Raw genomic sequence first — 20618 nt, 5'->3', positions numbered from 1 at the left:
TTTTCAAACTACAAGGTATTTATGTGTAATTACACCAAACCTCAGAGGAGGAGAGTGTAATTATCCATTTAAATTAATATTTTATAAAGAGTATCTACATTTTTTTGTATTTTTGATATTTAAATAAATATATTTAAGAACAAAATTATTTACTTTTTAGAGGGATGAAAATGTAAAAAAAATTATTAAAATCAAGGTTAAAATAAGTATATTTTATCATGATAATTTTAAACACAATCTAGGGATATTTTTGTAAATTAATAGCCAAAAAGGCCAAAACCTGTAAAATAATCATGCCCACCTGCGAGTACACTCCACCTTCTATTAATTTCTAATAGAAGGGGGTTTTGTGCAGGATCTAGGAAATTACAAGCGATTTTTTTTGTTTATTTTTAAAATATAATTTTTTTTTTGCTATTTTCGAAAAAGATAGTGTTGGGAACCTGTTCCAGTAGTGATGAGCCCGACCAAAAATCCTAACAACTATTACAACAAATCTAGGGTTACACAAAACCCCTTAATATATTACAACCCAAATTTACAGAATATAAAATTACAGAACAGTAAAGAATAACAGATTTACAAAACTAATCAGTAATACTGTAACAGTATCAAGCACAAGAACAAATTCGAGCACAATCACGACCTAGGGAGCCAAAATTCGGAGAGCGTCCTCAGCCACTTAAGGACGACAACTCTCATGGTTGCTAAAAAAACCCTAAACACTCACAAGAGAAAAATCTCGGGCCACAAAAACCGATCGGAAAGAACCACAAAGGTTTGGTGGCAAGTTCACTCAATACAGTTTAGAGAGATGTGAGAGAGAGGGATATATCATATTCGAATTTCTACTTTTTTAGTCATTTAAGAGCCAAAGAACATGGTGGTTTTATAGGAGGAGGCCATTGAAAGAGAGTGAGAAGCAAATGACTATGGAGGATTTCCAAAGCCACTGGAACATGTTCACAATCAAGAAGAGAGAGACGGGAGAATGAAGAGCTAGAGAAGTTGGCTGCCAAAGGAGGAATATGGAGAATGATATGAGTGTTAGAGTTAGGAATAAATAGGTGGATTATCGGTTCGGGACGCGGGTGATGGGCTGGATCCATCCAGTAAAGAGTTGGGTTGATCGGCTTTGGGCCTAAAAGCGCAGTCTCACTCACTTGCCAATAGCAATTTAACGGCGGTACTAAAAGCGCAGACTGATGCTAATTTGTGACATTTTTTAAAATTAATTTTGAAATTATGGGGTACCATATCTGTAAGAAACTCTAAATTGTGGTGTCAAAATTGCAATTTTCTCAAAGTAAACAGAAAAATTACCATTCAAAAAACTCCTCTCCCTCACTGACAAATTCACACCTCTGAAAACCCTTTTCGTTAAGCAAACCCCCACTGTCACTCCCATGGATCATATGCTCACTTCAATCGAAGCAAATTAAATCTATTTTGAAAGGTCTGTAATTCTCCGAGCGTTCTTCTGACAATTGCTATAAAGTTTCGAGGAATTTTTATGAGTACCTTTATCTGGGCTTTTTATACAGAAAAATTGCAAGTTTGATTGATTTGACATTTTCTTTTTTTGTTTTTTTCCTTTTGCTAAAATGTTCAGATTCCCAATGTGATTGCTGGTTTTTTATCTGATTATTGTTAGCTATGAGCATCCCAATTTGAAATTTTGAAGAGAATGAATAAATAAATAAATGAACTCTGGTGGACATGTCGATATGTTATTTTGAGTTGATTAACTTTGTTTGTTTTCTACTTAGCTATTTGAAATGTTATATATAGGGATTGGTGTTTGACTTATCTATGTAGATGAAGGTTGTCTAAGTTTTCACAGCAGAAATTATTCTGTCTTTATTTATTTTTCTCTTTTTGGTGTTTGTTTTCTGTGACCAATTTTCTGTGTTCACATCTTCTGCTTCTGTAATGTGGCAAAACTTTGGCGAATGCAAATCAGATATGGCCCTGCAAGTAGCAATTTAAGAGTTTTGCGAATTAGTATTAGCATTCCTGGTTTTGCAAAGACAAGCTATGAAGCTGGATCAGAAGATGTTGCAATGACATTCTGTGAATAATAAGTTTAACATAACTTGAGTTTACAACTGTAATCATAGTTCCTAGTGACTTCCTTCAAATATTTTGAGTGACCCCCTTAGTTCTCGATTGTTTTGTTAATAAAATATTTCAAATTGATTCTTGTAATCACAAGGACAATAGCAAGTTCTAGGCTTGTATTACCTGTTGTAGTTTTGATAAGTTGTTTTACTTTACTTGCAGGGATGTCCCTTCATTGGAAAATTTGACATGTGAGCTCACAGCCATACATAAAATGAATGGCTATAATTTCTTGGAGCGTGCTATCAAGGATATTCTTCGTGTAATCAATCCCTCAAAAGAGGATTGGTCTGTCAGATTTCATATTATCAATGAGGTTCGAGCTGTTGCTGAATCCATAGAAAGTCTAAGAGGTATGCGATGTCCATGTGGTTGCTCTTCCTATTCTTACTCCAGTTACAGACAATTAATATACTAGCACACTTATTCCTTGTGTAAAGATAAGGAACGAGACAAAATCTTGCATATCCACAAGCAGAGGTTGAATTAGTTTATATCAAGGAAGAATTGCATTAGGCCCTGATGGGTCCATGGTCATGCTAATTTTTCACGAAATTCCCTCCAGCCTCCGTCCATTATGAAGTTTGAATTAGTAAAGGCGGGAGTACTATTGATAGCAATCTTGAAATTGTCATTCAATGATGATTAGCCACAAGTGTTGATGTACTTGAAGTATGGAAAAATCAAGTTTTATTCATGAATTGTACATGATTTCACGATACTTGGTTTAAGCATTATCTGTTTGCTACTAGGAGTCAAATAACTGGAAGAAACATTGACAAATTGATGCTATAAGCAAATGAAGTACAATTTATTCTAGGAAAGTAGGAATAACTTGGCATGCCTTCTAGATTGTGAAGAATGAGTTCGAGTGGATTATATGTTGTCTGTTCAATTAACGGATGGAAGGGAAAAACAGCTATGGCCTTGTAGCATTTTTCCTTTCATGCACCAAGTACATACTGTAATTTTTTTCCCAAAATCTAGCAGTATTGCACCATGTTTAGAAGGACAAGAACTGAAAAACATGGAGAAGACAATGGGAAAGAAACTTACTTCCTGTGTTTCATATCATAACTATCTTCTTCCATGTACTTTCTATATTCCAGGTGTTTTCATTATTAGTTTTCTTCAGGAAAGTGAAATGACTTCCTCTGTTTTGTTTTTATGTTCGCGAACTAAGACAGTTTGTTGTGTGATCAACTTGGTCCAGGGGTCTCACTGCTGTACTGATTCAGCAATTTTGTTTATATTTCTGCTTTTAGTTTGAACATCAAATTTTTCTCCAGCTCATGCCTGAATGTTCATGAATAACTTCAGACTTCTACCTCTTTTCCTTATAAATTAGTGCATTATACTTTTGTACCTTCTCTTTATCTGATTGTCCAAGTATCATGACTCATGTCACTTAGGCAGTTTTGAGCTTTAGCCCAAACCATTCAGGATTTGTAAAATAGGTCAGTTTTGAGCATTAGCCCAAGCCATAAACGTGCTTTAAAAATCCCTGGGTTAGACTGGTTGGTGGTAATTAGTGTAAATGTTCACTGGAGCAACCCTCAATGTGATTCATGTTGTTGAGTGATATCTACTAATGGACAATTACTGGCTGATTTATTGGAAATCTATGAGGAATAAAGAATAAAATCTTGACATGAAGAGAGACAGAGACAAATTGCACTGAACTCTGAAGTCATAAAGATTTATCATATATTATTGGTCTTGCAGCTTAAATCATTCTTAGCTGGTTAACTGCATTGTGACAGAAAATTGGGCCTATGTATATATACACATGAAATAATACATGACCTAACTTCATTTGAAGGACTACCTTAAGATGTGTAAGGGCGATATGTTGCAATTTGTTAAGCAAATTCTCTGTCACTTGGTTTGACATTAACACCATCTGTTAACTAAAAGCGTTGTGAATGTATCATGTAGGTTGTTACTCAAAAACTATTCCAATGCACACTGAGGTACTTACAAAAAGAGAGAAGATAATGAATCAGTAAAGAAAAACTAAGTAAAAGCAGAAGATCTAGAGATGATGGAACCTATGAAATAACAGAAGTAGTGAGCATCTCCTCTTTCTTAGTTTCCCTTGAAGAGGAATGTTGTGAAAGCACTAGACTATGCAACGAATGCAAAGAAAGAGAAAGAGTGAATCACAGTCATTAGAAACAAAGAGAAGCAGAATGTAGGTTGGGGTCCAAGCCCCAAGGGGAGGCTTTCCAAGTAAGAGAGAAGGACAAAAATTGCTCAAGTGCTTGTGCCAAATGGAATTCCTTGTATGGTTAGCCTGTCTGATCAGTCACACTGCTTAGAGATGGATGTAGTGAATAATTGTGATAAAGAACAAATCGGAAGTACTAAAATATAATACAAACTCAAGTCCTCAACTTTAATAGAATTCTTGTCTCAAACTTATTGCTATTTTCCTTATCCATCTCTCTCTCTCTCTCTCTCTCTCTATATATATATATATATATATATTTCAGATGCCTTGAACTAAGGCTCCATTGCAAAAATGAAATCTTTTTTTCTCAAAAGTAGCTTTACTTCAAAAGGTTCATTCTACAGCAGACTGGTTAAAAGGCAACAATCCACAGCTGGCCATGGGATTACAAGGGATGGGTGGCTTTCATTACCCAGTATACTTGATCCACTGGCCACAGATGAAACTATTGAATAACTGTTGGTTGAATATGTGTTTGATGAGTTATGTTCAAAATTCTGGAAACAGGTGCAACTGTGGAACCATTTGGGTCTTTTGCATCTAATCTCTTTACAAAATGGGGTGATTTGGATATATCCATAGAGCTGCAAAATGGTTCGTATATTTCATCTCCTGGGAGAAAGCACAAGCAAAGTTTATTGGGAGATGTCCTAAGAGCTTTGAGAAAGAAAGGTAATCTGCTACTAATAAAAGCAAATACTTCAATCTTCGGAAATGCATGCTTTCTAATACTGTTTTCTGTTTTAGTATGCTCTTTTATGCAAAAAACCGATAAACATGTTTTCTTCGCTTGTTAGTTCTGTAATTTTCTTCTAGGGGTTTGCTTTTCCTTTTGATTTGGCTTCCTTTCATCAGTGAAGTGTGAAGTGCATGAAAAATGTGAAGATTAGACAATTGGCGGAAGCGAAATATGGGCGTCGAACTTTCAAATGCAACTTTTACATCTGTATGTGATTATGTCTGGTAGAAACTTGCAGTTAGTTAATTTCTAGGGACTACTTCAATTGAAATAGAGAAGATTCTTGGATATGTGACTTAAAGCTTGTTTCTTCTCATAACCTCTAGTTATACAAAATAGAATCCCAGAGGGATTAGATAATACAGTGCACATGGATGACAGCCAGTAATAGAAGCTGGATGTTTTGCTTTGATCCTTCAAGTTCTATTTTACAGGTGGATTTCGTAGGATGCAGTTCATCTCCAATGCAAGGGTACCTATTCTGAAATTTGAGTGCTATGACATCTCGTGTGACATCTCAATCAACAATTTAAGCGGCCAAATGAAATCAAAAATGTTATTCTGGATAAATGAGATCGATGGACGCTTCCGTGATCTGGTTTTACTGGCAAGTCTCTGTAATACAGTGATACATGTGAAACATAGAAAACTACATTAAGATATGAATGGACCAATCTCTTTGTGCAGGTCAAGGAATGGGCGAAAACTCACCATATCAATGATTCAAAATCTGGAACTTTGAATTCATATTCTCTTAGTCTGCTTGTAGTTTTCCATTTGCAGGTAAGTTACACTGTTTTTATTCAGAAGTGGATAAAGGAATCTTCTGGGTTTTCTTTCTGGGACCCCATCTATAACAGTAGCTGGAGGTTGAGGAAGTGCCATGGATTCAGAAAAAGAGATGAAACTAAAACTAAAAACGGAATGAAATCAAGTTATAACTTAATGAAAGCAGAATGTGTTGATAAAGTAAGAAAGATGACATTTTGTAATGGAACTTGTGGGCTCAGGAGCAGTATGATCACCCAGATTTTTGACATTCTTCAGATGACTTTAAAAACCATGGAAGTAGTCTTTGAATAATTCATGAAATTTGTGTTAGCTTTTGTGGCATGAGAGAATTTCTGGGTGCTAAAATGATGATTTTGTATGCAGGTCTACAGTTTTTTCGTCGCACTTGACAAACTAGACTTATTATATTACTTTTCATTTATCCTTTTATCTCAAAATTCTAGTAGTTCATTTTGTATACATATCATTTTATCTGGTGTATCCTCCTATAATACCTTGCAGACTTTGGCACCTCCAATATTACCTCCTCTTAGAGAAATATATCCAAGAAATATGGTTGATGACCTTACAGGTACCCAATAAAATTTTGTTCTCAAATTTTCAAAGCACATATAGATTTGTTTTTCTAGAGTACTAGTACCATTTTTACTGTTAGGGGGATGCTTGCATTAGTGTCCATATCTTTTAAATGAAATTAGAGGGTGTTCGGCTAACTTTATTTTAAACATCTTATAAACTCATACATTTTATAAGATGTTTCTGGAGCTTATATCTTGAAGTGTTTGGATAAAATAAGTTTATGGAACTTATAGGAACTTATAAAATGATAATTTGGAACTAATATGATTAAAATTGAAGGAGTTTGTTAAAGTTTTAACAATTGACCTTATATAGAAGAAGCTCATAAGCTTCTAACATCTTATTTTTGGATCATAAAGCTTAATTTTTTAGAAAACTACTTAAATACTTCCAGAACATATAAACTCTCAAATATCTTATAATATGTCATAAAAATTTATAGCTTAGTTTGATGCCTGCTTGAAGTGTACCATCTAAAGCTATTGGTTTGAATTCATGCAAGTAAGTCTGAATCATTTTATAAACCTTACTCATGTTTTCCATTTACTTTCTCCTGAAGGTGTGAGGGCTGTTGCAGAAAAACATATTGAAGATACTTGTGCTGTAAACATAAACAGAATTAAGTCAGATAAGTTGAGGTTGATCAACCGAAGCTCTATGTCTGAGCTCTTCATTTCGTTCCTTGCAAAGGTTATTTAAGTACTCACATTTTGATAAAGCAACTAAAGTCCAGTGTTGGATTTCAAACTTGTTATATTTAACATGTTAAAGAGATATCGAAAAAACTGCTTACTTTGGTTATGTATAAAAGTTATTCCAATTAAATTGACAGGGAGTTAATTTCTTTGCACCTTCAGTTTTCTGACATTTGTTCAAGTGCTTCTACACATGGCATTAGCCCATATGCTGGACAATCGGAAGATATTGACAGCAACATGAGATGGTTGCCTAAAACCTATGCACTATTTGTAATCTCTCTCTCTTTCGCTGTGTGTGTGTGGGGGGATCTGACACTTACGGAACTTACAATGTTACTTGCTGTGCTGACTCCTCTTTTTCTCTTTGCTGTTGATGGTTAGGTTGAAGATCCCTTTGAGCAGCCAGCAAACACAGCTAGGACAGTTAGCAGCAACCAATTAATAAAGATATCTGATGCAATTCAGGCGACTCATGGAATACTTACCTCACCAAATCAAAATCAAACTTCACTTGTCTCGGCTCTGGCCGGGGAACATGTATGTTGGTTAACGAGAACATCTGTCTCAACACCTGTAATCAAATCCGGAGCAAGAAATCCTGGTGCTAATCACAGCAGAAATGGCCTCAAGACTCGAACAGAGAGAAAGCAGACACCTTTGCAGACGCAGAATAAGTCTCAGAACAAAAGGATGGATAAACGTCAAAATGACGCAACTAATGGACCTATGCATGCATCTACAAGTCAAAAACAGCAAGTTTGGAGGCCAAGATCTCAGACCAAAGTGGATCAAATTGGTTCTGATGGCTGATTCTATATCTTTTGCTTATGAACAGTGCAATTCGGGGAAGACATATCATATACATAGTTTTCTTGGTTGGAGGTAATACCGATATCCTTATAGCCTACACCTAATGATGATAATGTTTGATATATTGTCCATTTTTGAAGAAAAATCATGACGGATATGCGCTACTTTTTGTTTGTATACCGTGCCTCAGTACAAATAGTCACGATGCTTGTGCAGAAGCACATGTAGAAGCTTGAAGCTGAGTACCAATGCAGTACTATTCTTTGAACTGGACAACATTTGATGTTTTGTTTTGGTTGTAAGCCATGCTGATGTGACAAAACTTTTATATTGAGCATGAAGATGACTCAGTTCTGAAATCTTGTGCTGCTGTTGAAGTATTTAAGATTTATCTAACGAACATTATAAAGGTTAACTTTGTTGTATCTCATCAATTACTAATTTTATCATCTTTCTCAGTTTTTTCTCTGGGTTTGTATCAGTACTCCCAATACTCAACATTGTCGGGATCCCCCACCGTTTCAGAGTCAGTCAAAATGTTCGCTAATGGGTCCACAGGCATTTCTTTCTGAATATAGTAATGCGAAAGACAACAAGCCATAATTATTTGAAACCGAATTTTGATCTAATAAAATGCTGCACTCCTTAGAATTGCCCAACGTCCTTTAAGCAAACCAAAAGTGCGTTTAATGACATTGCGTGCAGATGCATGCTTCATGTTGAAATATTTCTCGTGGTTCTGTGGGGAAGTTTGTTCTGACTCCCATTCTTTAAGGTGGTAATGCACTACCGTATAAGGAGCTAGGGAGCCTTCATCGTTTGCGTACCCACTATCAACCAAGTCGTAACAATCTATGAAAAATAATACAAATGGATCAAGAATTATAAGCTTAAAGAAATAGAACCTATAAGTAAATAATTAATGATATTCAATTATACTAGTAAGTAAAAAATTCCTTTAGGTATTTGTAAACCGTTCTGCCTATTTATAGCATCATGCAAGACTCAATTATCACCTTCACTAACTTCCCACCCACATAAAACATAAATGAATCACATTTCCATATTGCAAACACCTAATATATTTATAGCAATTGATCCTTTTTGCATATGGATATAGTATTTAGCTTTATCCTGAGCACACACACGTACATCAATGTACGTTCTATCTAAAGTCCCTAAACAACCCTATGATTGTTGAACAACATAAAGTTTTGAATCATTAGAACTGACTAAAAAAATATAAAGTGCGTGTGATTAATGACTATTTATTAGAGTAGGCATACCTCAAAGTTTTTCCATATGGAACAAGCACTTCAGCTGTTACTGGGGAAGGTCTGGATGGAGCCGTAATACAGCATTGAGGACTTAGTGAAAATGCTTACTAATTGTCCAACCCGATCTCAAGAAGTTGAATTTCACAGTACAATGCTTTTTGTGATGAACTAAAATGCTTAAAAACATGCAACTTGAAAGTACAATGTAATATATTTGGCATCTGTTAGACCTCCTTAATATTGTAACAAGGCGTACAACCTTTAAAAGCATTTTGATTCATTCGAAGATTCTCTATACATGTTCTATCACTTAATTGGCATAATTTGCGCATAACTCTAACTTGTTGTGGCACACGGTTATGTATACTATATGTTAATGTGCGTCTAGCACTGTTTGCATATAATCGAGCCCCCATGATAATAACGATAAAACAACATTAGAATTCTTATAGCATCAACCTTAAATGCCCGTATTGCAACAAATATTTCTAATCTTTGTTCGAAATGCATCCTAAACAAAACAAGTTATTAAATAATATCTCGACAGTATTTACTAAATATTGGGCTAAATAACCCAATGAACATTCTTTTCCAACAGCTTATAATTCAAGGTAATAAAAAGAAAATGCAACAAACACACATTTCGAAAGAAACTAACATCAAACAAGCAGTTTAACATAAAATAAAAGTAAAGTTGGAAGAACTGAGAGCACACATTTCTATTCCAAATTTAACATTTTTTCAGAAATCCTAGTAAAAATTTGAGGAACCCAAATACTTGATAAACACTAAACATTAGTTCGGTAACATAACAAAAAAAATAAATATAATAAAAAACAATTCTAAATCAAAAAACAGAAGGGAAAAAAAAACAAGTTGCAAAATGGAATATAAGAAAAAACCCAACCTTCAACTTGGTAGAAACTTGCGTCTCCTTCAATTTCGAATGAACTAAAAAATGTAAAAGGGTAGGCCTAAGTATTTTAGCAAGATTTTGAAAGGAATCCAAGTCTGCTTCGAGTTTTTGCAGCTGCAGGAACTCACTCTTCTTATGTCTTTCATGTGTTGTCTGAAAAGGGAAGAGAAAATAAATATTTTCAAATGGAGTAGTTGGGGGTCAAAACTGTAATTGCAAAAAAAAAATTTCGTTCATCAAGGGTTTGCATTTTATCCAATGCCAGTCATTTGGAAAATATATATAATTTATAAGAAATACAGAATGGGAGGTAAAATTGAAAGTTGATATGATCTATTTGATGGCATCAATATTTTTTATTTAAACCGTAACAAAGAGATACAGTTATAATAAAAAAATTCTCATAGAAGATGCAAGTATAATTTTAAAACTTCTTAAAAAATAGTATAATCGTATAATTTTGGAGGAAGCCTAAATATAATAAACCTTTTTCTTGTTATATTTCGGAAACCTTTCCCAAAGGTATCCATGCTTTAGCATCTCAAACATATAGAGCAAAGATGCCCTTACCCCATCACTAATTTAAACTCAAATTAATATCCTTCCTTTTTTTCCTTCATTTTTCCATTTTTGAGTTAACTGTTGAATAATAATAATAATAATAATAATAATAATAATAATAATAATAATATAGGTCTATCTTTTGTATACTTTGCATGGCAAGGGCCTGATTGTTTTTAGGACCCTTTATATTTTACTGTTGAATACCCTCAATTTTTCAGGTCTATCTTTTGTTTACTTTGCATGGCAAGGGCTCGATTTTTTTTAGGACACTTTCTATTTTACTGTTGAATACCCTCAATTTTTCAACACAAATTACAATTCTATCCCCTAACTACTCCATTTGAAAATATTTATTTTCTCTCCCTTTTTCAGACAACAACACATGAAGACAGAAGAAGAGTGAGTTCCTACAGCTGCAAAAACTTGAAGCAAATTTGAATTCCTTTCAAAATCTTGCTACAATGCTTAGACCCACAATGTTTCATCAAATATTTTGTAGGTAACTTGGTTTCCTTTTTACATTTTTCAGTTCAATCGAGATTAAGATACAAGTTTCTATCAAGTTGAAGGTTGGATTTTTCTCATATTCTATTTTGCAACTTGTTTTTTCCTCCCCTCTGTTTTTTATTTAGAGTTGTTTTTTTATTAGATTTATTTTTTTGTTGTGTCACCGAACTAATGTTTGGTGTTTATCGAGTATTTGGGTTCCTCAAATTTTTACTAGGATTTTTGAAAAAATGTTATATTTGAAATAGAAATGTGTGTTCTCAGTTCTTCCGACTTTACTTTTATTTTATGTTAAACTGCTTGTTTGATGTTAGTTTCTTTCGAAATGTGTGTTTGTTGCGTTTTCTTTTTGTTACCTTGAATTATATTTAGCTTTGGCTATTTAGGCTTTTCCTTTCCTTCCAAAAACTTCCTTACAGGAATTCCCCTCCAACGCAAGTTCGATTTTCTTCCCTCTCAAATGATGAAACCTTGACTTTAGCGGAGCACATGAGTTGCACGCGTTAATTTTATCAGGAATTTAATGAAGAGACCACTTGTAACGTAAATTACAAATTATGTAATATAGTGAAATCAGTAATAATGAGACAAAAATTATAAGAATCTTAAGTTATGGAACATAAAAAGCAGTTTTGCAATTTCGATTATTTTATACCTTATTATATGATTATTTATTGCTAGTTATTTTATTTTTATTTTTATTTTATCATAATGATATGAGCTACTAAGGATTATGAAAGTTAAATAGAAAAGATGGACTACCAAAATCATATTTTATTTCATTTTTGGATAAAGTTTAATTTTATGTAAGTTAGTGCGAGAATAAAAATTGTTGCTGGTAAGAGAACGAAGCAGGCGGCAGTTTACATCTAACTGTAGCTCCCTTCTCCCCACCTCCTCGCTATTTCGATCAAGAATCCCCTCGTTAAACCCTAATAATCAAGATTCCTCAAGCAATCCATCAATTTTCAATCTCAATTTGATTCCGACGAAGACCCACGGTTTGAAAATCCCAAGAAATCTGCGAAAGATACACCTTTTAGGGTTTCCGGTATCCAATTTTGCCATCTCCATGAAATGATTGTGAACTGCAGTGAACCCAACAACGCACTCGACTCGAGCTCGAGATCTATAAACGAGACGGTGAATGGGTCGCACCACTTCACCATACGCGGCTACTCTTTGGCGAAGGGCATGGGACCCGGCAAGTACATTTCTTCCGATACTTTCAGCATCGGCGGATATGAATGGGCGATTTACTTTTATCCGGATGGGAAAAACCCCGAGGATTCCTCGATGTATGTCTCGGTTTTTATTGCGTTGGCCAGCGAAGGCACTGATGTGAGGGCACTATTTGAGCTCACTCTTTTGGATCAGAGTGGGAAAGGCAAGCATAAGGTTCATAGTCATTTTGATCGGGCCCTGGAGAGTGGGCCTTACACGCTCAAATACAGGGGAAGCATGTGGTAATGTGGTTTGCTATTTACTTTGATGTATTTTAATTTTCGTGTGTAATTTTTAATTTTGATGGATATGTTGTTTTCTAGAATTTGTTTTTTTGTTCTGTTGTTGGTTTCTGAAAGATGTAGTGGTTAAGTGAAATGAGAATGCTAGAATCTCAAATTGGAATTGTCTCTGATTCTTTCAGTTCTCTGTGATTAATGATGATTTTATGGACCCATGGGTGAAAATTTGTCTCGACTTCCATTGGCATTTTGTGAAATGGGCTTTGCTAGTGAGAAGTGGAACTGTTGTAATAAATTTGATCTAATTGTAGATAGAAAGTCTGAGTCCTTTCTGTTTGATGTATTTAGGTTGAGAATATGTGGTTAGGACTCTGGAGTTTTACCATATATGTGGTTTATTTGAGCTCAATTACCTATGCTGTTGAGTTGCAATGGAATCATTAAACTTTTCTGCTAATGCTTAACATACTTAGCGCCTGCAATGGTGTTGTTCTCATCTACCTAAAAATAAAAAGTGGTTCTTTTGAATTTTGTTGGTTTACTTGAGCTACTGGACCAGTTGAGTTATACTTGATTTGTTTTTGAAATAAAATTGTTTTGATGCTTGCATTTGATTTTATTGTCCTTTGAAGATTGTGCATGGAAGAATTGTGATTAGGACAATTACTGAGAAGAGTCTCTGAAGTTCCTAATAATAATTTTCCTTTTTCCAGAAAATTAAAAAGGGAAACGTTTATTATATTGACTAATATTATCAATTATAACGTCTTGTTATGCAGGGGTTATAAACGATTTTTCAGAAGGACTTCTTTGGAGACTTCTGATTTTCTGAAGGATGATTGTCTTTCCATGAATTGTACTGTTGGAGTTGTTCGAACTCGTGTTGAGGGGCCAAAATTGTACAGTGTTCCCATCCCTCCATCAGATATGGGCCAAAGTCTCAAGTATTTGCTGGATGCTGAACTTGGCTGCGATATAATTTTCCAAGTTGGGGAAGAATCATACAAGGCTCATAAGTTAATACTCGCTGCCCGTTCTCCTGTGTTTAGAGCCCAGTTTTTTGGACTTGTTGGAAATCCTAATAGTGACAAAGTGGAACTTGAGGATGTTGAACCTTCTATTTTCAAGGTTATACATATGTTTCTCTCTCTTAACACTAATCATTTTGGTCTGGTTGAAAAATAGGTCAAGTAAAACAGATTCTTAACCTATAGAGAAGTGCAAATCATCGAACTCTTTTCTTGTTCTATGTCAGAACTATATACCTAGTCAGGACACTCAGTTAAACAGTTACTGTGTTAGTATACTATGTCAAATGATGTGAATTTATTGAGTATTTGAACTTCAGGTGGTAATAAAAGCAATCTTCTAGAAAATCAAATTGGAACCTTTTTGTATAGGGGCACCTAGTCGCTGCCCTTTGTTGTCAGTGTTCTTTCATGATTTTCTGTAGAATGGAGAATATGAGATTTTCTGATGTTAGAGAGAATCTAAATGGAAGTCTAATCTTCTGGATCCATGATAGGTCATTTGGATATTGTTGTCCCAAACTATCGTGGAATTTGGTTAAGGGAACTGTATGTGGATGCATGATTAACTGGATATTCATACATTCGCAAGAGCTAGCAGGAAAAGATTTTTCTGTCAAATTATTTGCGTAGAATCCAAGTATCTAAATGTTTAAAAAGCAAGTTTTAACTATGTTTGTCTTGAACTTTTTGGAAGATCTTAGTGTTTTCTATAGTTGCAGCTATGTGGAACCCCAGTTTCGGTCCGCAGGGGTTGCTTTGTAGAATAATTGTGCATGACTGTTGGGTGCTTTCTAGTGACATGAATTGCATTGAAATGTATTCCTCCTCTTGTTCTTTCCATGTCAACTCCATGAATTTATGTGTCCATGGATGTTTTGCAGGCATTGCTCCAGTTTATTTACTCTGATGAACTTCCAGATTTTCATGAAATAATTGGCTCAACATCAACGTCTTCTGCAATAATGATGCAACATCTGTTGGCTGCTGCGGACCGCTTTGGTTTAGATAGGTTGAAACAATTATGTGAAGCAAAATTGTGTGAAGAGGTTAGCGCTGATACAGTTGCAACAACTCTTTCCCTTGCAGAGCAGCACCACTGCCCACAGCTCAAGGCCATATGTTTAAAATTTGCAGCAACAAACTTGGGAGGTGCGTGTAGTCCGTAGATCTGAGCGGTGCAATGTTTCAGGTTATGTCAATTTAGTTATTCAGTCTGTTTCCTACAGGCATATTCTTGATGCAATTAGATGCATGTCCATCTGCAATGGGGATGTTATGATCACCTAGTTTTAAATGTCTGGAATGTGTTGTTCTTAATTTCACAAATACGAAGTACATCATGGACATTTTTCTTTGTTTGTTTCAGTTATCAGAGTCCAGAGAAGAATTTAAGTTACATTTTAACTTGAGAGGCTAATTTATATTGCCAAAATTTGAAGCTAGCTTTCTTCTACAAAATCTAATATAACTATCTAATAGGTTGATCTTGGATTGGACTAGTGTCTGTGAGGGCAGCTGGTAATCAGGGTACAAAAGGATATTCTCAAGTAGGGGTAGTTGCTAGATTCTTGTGAGGAAAATGTGTTCTTGATATGGAGAGCAAATATCTCAGGTGTTCAATATAAGGATCCCGAATGTCTTGAAGAAAGGATCGGGTTATAATTTAGTTAGGCTGGAACCTGGGGAAAATGATACACTACCTTTGGATCTAGAACTTTGTCAAAGAAGGTTGAACAGAACGTAACAGCACTGACTGTGTCTTTATTCAATCATACTTATAACTGCTTCTATTCGGTTTTGTCCTTTAAACAAACAAAAGGAAAGATGCCCATGGGAAGGTTTAGGATGATGAACAAATTGGTCAATTCAACTGCCAGTATATACTATATATAGCTTTCTTCACTCTAATCTTGGTCTGTTATTTTCTCTTTCAAATCTAACTAGATGCAATTGGTAGTCGAGTGTGATATTAATTGAACAAGCAAACACCGTTACCATGTTTCAAAGCTTTGATGCGACTATTTATTGGATATGATAGTAACATGAATTGTCATTTTTTTTTCAGAGCTATGGTCTATTTAAATAGAGCAGTAAGTATGAAATTTCGCTGTAATTTATCACTTTAATAGTATATATAACCATATAATAAGCACTGAGGCATCTGCATATAGAAGAATAAAAACTGTGTAATGAGCAACAGTGCATTTATAAATAGCTATGTGACTTGAGGTTGAGCAGTATTGAAAGATTGAGGTAGGGAATCCACAGAAGCAAGAAAACCATTAAGCTTGATACTGTTATGTAAGGAAACATGTAGGAGGCTAGGTTGTTATAATAGTGAAGCTCAATGGGCTTCATAGTTTGTCCAATCTTTCACGCAGTTAATTAGATGAAAATCTTTAATCAATCACTGGCAGCAACTGCCAGACCTGACCATGCACCTTAATTTACATACGGTAATCTTCACCTGTTGCCAAAACCAAGTTATTTATGGATATTGTTAGGGGGACCAGTTTAGTCTCTCTTTTGCACCACATGATCATTATCAAATGAGTGCACTTTCTTGTTCTGTCAAGAGAAGATCTACTTCTAACATCTTAGAGATGAGTGATCAGTCGAGATGATGAGCATTTCTGCAGGCAGTTGTGAATAATTTACATGCTACTGATGTAGTGGAACTTTCTGTTGGTTCTCCAATACATGTGACTAGACTCCATTCCAGGCTTCACAGTCTAGTGATATATCAGATTTTTGTTTATGGGAAACCGCTCTTTTTCATATTATCCCAGCATGTCTGCTCTCATTGTGACCTATACTTTTGGAAGCAAGAAGCATCTTTCTTCAGCCTTGAGATGTTCCTGTTCCAACAAAGTTATTTCTCTGTATTCAACTGTGAGTTTAGAGAAGTACATTGTTTGCTTGTCCATAGTAATCTTTCTCCACGAGCTTGCTGTTGTTTCTATCTGCAAGAGTATGGTGCTTTCTGTGTATCGACCTTTAGAAGTAGGAAATGCTGTGACTAGTCATGTTCTACATATTCTGATATCACTTCAAAGGTATATATTGTTATCAGAAATTAGTTCTAAGAATTTTCACAATGTGAAGGAGATTTTGTTTCTTCAGAATTATCTTAAGAGTTTTCCGAGTAACAATTTTGGCAATTATTTGTTTACTGTTGCATGTGAAATCCATGTTATCTGTGTTCTAGCATAATAATACTGTAGTTGCTGTAACCCATGAAGTGCATTTGAGTCTATTATTTAAATGTTGAAAATTGAAGTTGATTACACCAAGAAGAATTTCTATATTTCCGTGAGGCTGCAGCGTGGGGTATTCCTGCTAGTGCATGAAAGATGATTTGAATTAGTTTTTCTTTTTGGTTTTCGTCTTGAACTTATCATGGGAACAGAGAAATAGACCTTGGAATGGGATATGAACATGAAACCATATTTACCTGCACTACTCTATGACTACATTAAATATTACATTCCATTCCTAAAGCGTGCATATTTCACAAAGACAGTCTCCGATATGGTCTTATTTGTAGTGAGTGGTCCGAAATTTTGCTGTTATTTACACTGGCATCTGCGCTTGGTATTTAGTATGGGTGGTTCCAATTGATAAGACTGATTTTTCTTATTGTTTTTGCTTTCATGTGAAATGTTAATTGCATGCTTCAATTCAGGGTCAAACAAATTTGTTCCTTTTTCTTGGTTGATGACAGATAGTTTAAAATGTATATATGCCTCGACTTTCCAAGTTCTTAATGATCTTTGAGATAATGTTCTTTGATGTGTGGAAGACAAAAGGAATAAGTGACAGATTACCGTGACTGTGAAAATTGACTTATCTTGCAGAGACATTCATTCCTAGTGGTTCTTGGACACCATTTACAGACCTCGATCTGGAGATATTGAAACTACTCATTTTACACTATGTTATCCCTGGAAATTCTTTTGCCCCCATATTGTTGGTTAAATTTTGTTTATATTCAAATGATCTTGTTTAGCAGATTGCTATAACCTTATTCCGGTATTGCAGTGGTCATGCAGTCAGTAGGTTTCAGACACTTGGAACAGAGTTGCCCCTCGCTGTTGTCAGAGCTACTGGAAACAGTTGCTTCGGTGGATGAGAAATCAAATCTTGTATCAGGTAAGAGGAGAAGTGGCAGCAGTATTTTTGGGCTTGATTTGGCAGCAGATGGTGGTGTAGCAGAACCCGGTAATCCCAACGGCCGGCGGCTGCGTAGGCGGATCGTCTAGTATTGGGCTTGACGTGTACAATTGCTATGAATGTGAATCCCCCCTTTATGAAGCATATGTTCATATTAGTATTTATTAGTTGAGAAACTCAAAATACTCTTAATGCTTTTGCATAACAATGATACTATGTTCCCAATGCTAGAATGATTGTCCAGTCCTGTCTGCCTCTTTTTGGTATGATTCTCCTCTCTTTTATATTGGTCGGCGATCTGTTTGTACATAATACTTTATCAATTAATGTGATCTTCAATGATAATTAGAATATGTTTATCTCTAATTTTGCAATGCAGGGCTATAACTCGAACTGCAACGATATCAATCACCATTATTAACATGTTCAATGGCATTTTTCACTCTAAAGGTATGGCATATGATCAAGGACAATCCTTTAGGTTGCCACTTAAAGGGTGGATGGTTCTTTCGTGAAAATTGGCTTTTGGACAACTAAATAAGTTGTGTGAAATAAAAATTATTTGAATCATGTTCTTTGGATGAATTATTTTCTAGGAAATGAATAATGATCATTATTGTTTTGATGTGTTTTTTTAGGATTTAGAGCAGGCAGAGGGAGATGTTAAAGTTTCTGATTGATGGGAAATGGAATAGAAATTAATTTTGGAGGAATTTTGTACGTTAAATAAATATGAATTTAAGCAAGAAACTTGACTATATATATATATATATATATACCTATATGCTAACGTTTAAGTGTTTTCTATTTTCTCGATCGATATTTTTCTGAAAAATCTTAAGAAAAATGAATTGTCGATAAAATATTTTTCTTTTTCCTTTTTTTATAATTATATTGATATCTTAGTGAACTATCGATTTAATTAATGCATTAAGATAATTAAGGATAATAAAATAAATTATAATATTTCACATAAAATGAGACAAATATCCTTATATCTGTTAAGACTCGATCCCATGACCTCGAATTTATAAAAGGATATCTTCGAAAATTACTCGTACGAATATTTTATATATGAATACCTATAGAAAATGGGAAAAACTTAATAAATACTCTTATTCAACATTCTAACTTGTGCATTGTATTATATTAAATAAAATACAAAATTCAAGAAAATTTGGAGTAGAAGATCCGAATTCACTCATTATGTACGAATACATGTCCAGCACAAGTAAAATACATAATACTATGGTGTGGAAGATAAAAAGTACAAAAGACAACAAATTTAACTAGAAAAAAAGATTGTACAGTAATAACATACTACAAATTAAATTAATCAATTTAATTCCACCTCTTATTCCCTTATGTAATTTGCATCATATAATAGTCCCTAATTTATACATTCACAACATTGTTTTCTCATAATTTGCCTCTGACCAAATTATTCTAAGGCAGATAGCAAATTTTGGGCTAAATGTAATTTATCCCGTGATATAAGCAAAACAAAAAATTCCTAATAAAAAAAATTAGCAAATTACCCTCTCATCTTTTGAAAAATAAAGTAAATTGCCCATTATCAATAGCTTACATGAGGATTAATTTACTTCATTATCCAAAACACAGCAAGTAATTTACTATATTTTTTTCCACAGGAATTTTTTTGTTCATATCTTGCGGGCAATAAATTGCATTTCAGCATATTATAGTCAGACATTTTTCTTGCGGAGAGCTGCAGCAGCCACAACAGCATTGCTATTGTCAGGCCAGAGGAATGCCCCCATGGCAAAGCGTCGTTTCTGCGCCAAGTCGCCGTGGGCAGGCAGCCCATACTCGGCCAGAAGCCTATCCACCGCCCACTCCGGCATGTCTTGGTACTCCTTTCTGCTGTACTTGGGATAGTGCAGAGGCATTTGGAACTCGCTCCTCCTTTCTTTGCTCCCCATTCCTCTTCACTTATTCCTCACAACACTTTCTGCTAAAAGTTGGCTAATTTTTTACTTTCTGAATGTGGGTGTTGTTGCGTTATATAGACATTTTTTGATTCGATCAATTTTCGTATGCGATTGCTTTGTTCTGCATTCTGCAACTGTGTTGCATGTCATGAAAATAGAATGGTCTACCTGTTTTCTTTGTTACAAATATATATATATATATATAGAAGGTTTAGTGCGATTTAGTCTTCTATGATACTGTAAATGAACAAATTATCCCCTTATAAAAAAAATAGCATTTTACTCCCCTAGTATTTTCTAAAATGCAAATTACCCCCTAGCTTCATTTTAATTATCATATAGAGGTAAATTGCTATTTTTTTCGTATGGGATAATTTACTTATTTGTAATATCATAGGGGTTGTTTGCATTTTTTCATATATACATATATATTAAATTTATCTAGGTGATCAGACTTGCATTCAAAGTTTTAAATTTCAAATTAAATTAACTAAACTTAATTAGACCACGTTTAAAAATGTGAAATTACTGGTTTCTTCGAAAAACTTTTGTAAGTGCACTTTTGCACTCCTCTAAGAATTCTCTCTTCACAACTATAATTTTCAGGATTTCGATAGAAAATACTGAAGTCAACAAAAAGAATTTATATAACCTTTAATTTTACCACTCATTTAGTATTTCGTATTATTTATTGACAAAAGTGCCTTAGTAATACTTATAAGGAGATGAATATAATATATTTAAAGTTAAAAGAGTGTTG

General features: G+C 34.5%; 2 protein-coding genes and 1 long non-coding RNA gene across 8 annotated transcripts; 2 read left to right on the top strand and 1 right to left on the bottom strand.

Annotated features, from left to right (window-relative positions):
• Window positions 1–1296: 1296 nt before the first annotated feature.
• HESO1 (Nucleotidyltransferase family protein) lies at window positions 1297–8331 on the top strand. Of its 3 annotated transcripts, XR_016065231.1 has the most exons (10): window positions 1297–1456; window positions 2284–2474; window positions 4862–5026; window positions 5528–5700; window positions 5781–5876; window positions 6387–6456; window positions 7024–7154; window positions 7322–7432; window positions 7544–8044; window positions 8163–8331. XR_016065231.1 is itself a non-coding variant. In XM_088879800.1 (9 exons), exons 2-9 carry the CDS (start codon window positions 2336–2338, stop codon window positions 7970–7972), a joined length of 1287 nt encoding a protein of 428 aa, XP_088735926.1. In that variant the 5' UTR covers window positions 1297–1456; window positions 2284–2335; the 3' UTR covers window positions 7973–8331. The 3 variants fall into 3 exon arrangements, 2 of the variants coding, with proteins under 2 accessions (XP_088735926.1, XP_011076790.1); XM_088879800.1 differs by having other exon boundaries at window positions 7024–7102; window positions 7297–7432; window positions 7544–8331; XM_011078488.3 differs by having other exon boundaries at window positions 7544–8331.
• On the bottom strand, window positions 8292–10293 carry LOC148788513 (uncharacterized). Its single transcript, XR_016065232.1, has 2 exons — window positions 9259–10293; window positions 8292–8824 (listed from the first exon to the last, which is right to left on the bottom strand). It is a non-coding gene; the product is annotated as an uncharacterized LOC148788513 (long non-coding RNA).
• Window positions 10294–12025: 1732 nt separating this feature from the next.
• On the top strand, window positions 12026–18272 carry BPM3 (BTB/POZ/MATH-domains containing protein). 4 transcript variants are annotated; one of them, XM_088879725.1, is made up of 5 exons: window positions 12026–12702; window positions 13482–13830; window positions 14615–14742; window positions 14820–14882; window positions 17775–17998. In XM_088879725.1, the coding sequence occupies exons 1-5, from the start codon at window positions 12314–12316 to the stop codon at window positions 17863–17865; spliced, it is 1020 nt and encodes a 339-aa protein (XP_088735851.1). In that variant the 5' UTR covers window positions 12026–12313; the 3' UTR covers window positions 17866–17998. The 4 variants fall into 4 exon arrangements, with proteins under 4 accessions (XP_088735851.1, XP_088735852.1, XP_020549010.2 ...); XM_088879726.1 differs by having other exon boundaries at window positions 14820–14922; window positions 17775–17912; XM_020693351.2 differs by having other exon boundaries at window positions 12027–12702; window positions 14615–14882; window positions 17775–18272.
• The last annotated feature ends 2346 nt before the right edge of the window (window positions 18273–20618 follow it).

The sequence above is a fragment of the Sesamum indicum genome, linkage group LG4 (genome assembly GCF_026168435.1).
Source record: "Sesamum indicum cultivar Baizhima isolate 11 linkage group LG4, ASM2616843v1, whole genome shotgun sequence".
In the NCBI taxonomy this organism is placed as follows: domain Eukaryota; kingdom Viridiplantae; phylum Streptophyta; class Magnoliopsida; order Lamiales; family Pedaliaceae; genus Sesamum; species Sesamum indicum.
This window is presented reverse-complemented; position numbering and strand designations above follow the sequence as displayed.

Excerpts from the sequence above, each read along its gene's own strand:
- HESO1 (XM_011078488.3), top strand. The coding sequence starts at position 2,336 with ATGAATGGCTATAATTTCTTGGAGCGTGCTATCAAGGATATTCTTCGT. Across the intron at positions 2,475-4,861 it reads ATCCATAGAAAGTCTAAGAG|GTGCAACTGTGGAACCATTT; the intron begins GTATGCGATGTC and ends TTCTGGAAACAG. Across the intron at positions 5,877-6,386 it reads TTGTAGTTTTCCATTTGCAG|ACTTTGGCACCTCCAATATT; the intron begins GTAAGTTACACT and ends AATACCTTGCAG.
- BPM3 (XM_020693351.2), top strand. The coding sequence starts at position 12,314 with ATGATTGTGAACTGCAGTGAACCCAACAACGCACTCGACTCGAGCTCG. Across the intron at positions 12,703-13,481 it reads AAATACAGGGGAAGCATGTG|GGGTTATAAACGATTTTTCA; the intron begins GTAATGTGGTTT and ends CTTGTTATGCAG. Across the intron at positions 13,831-14,614 it reads TTGAACCTTCTATTTTCAAG|GCATTGCTCCAGTTTATTTA; the intron begins GTTATACATATG and ends GATGTTTTGCAG.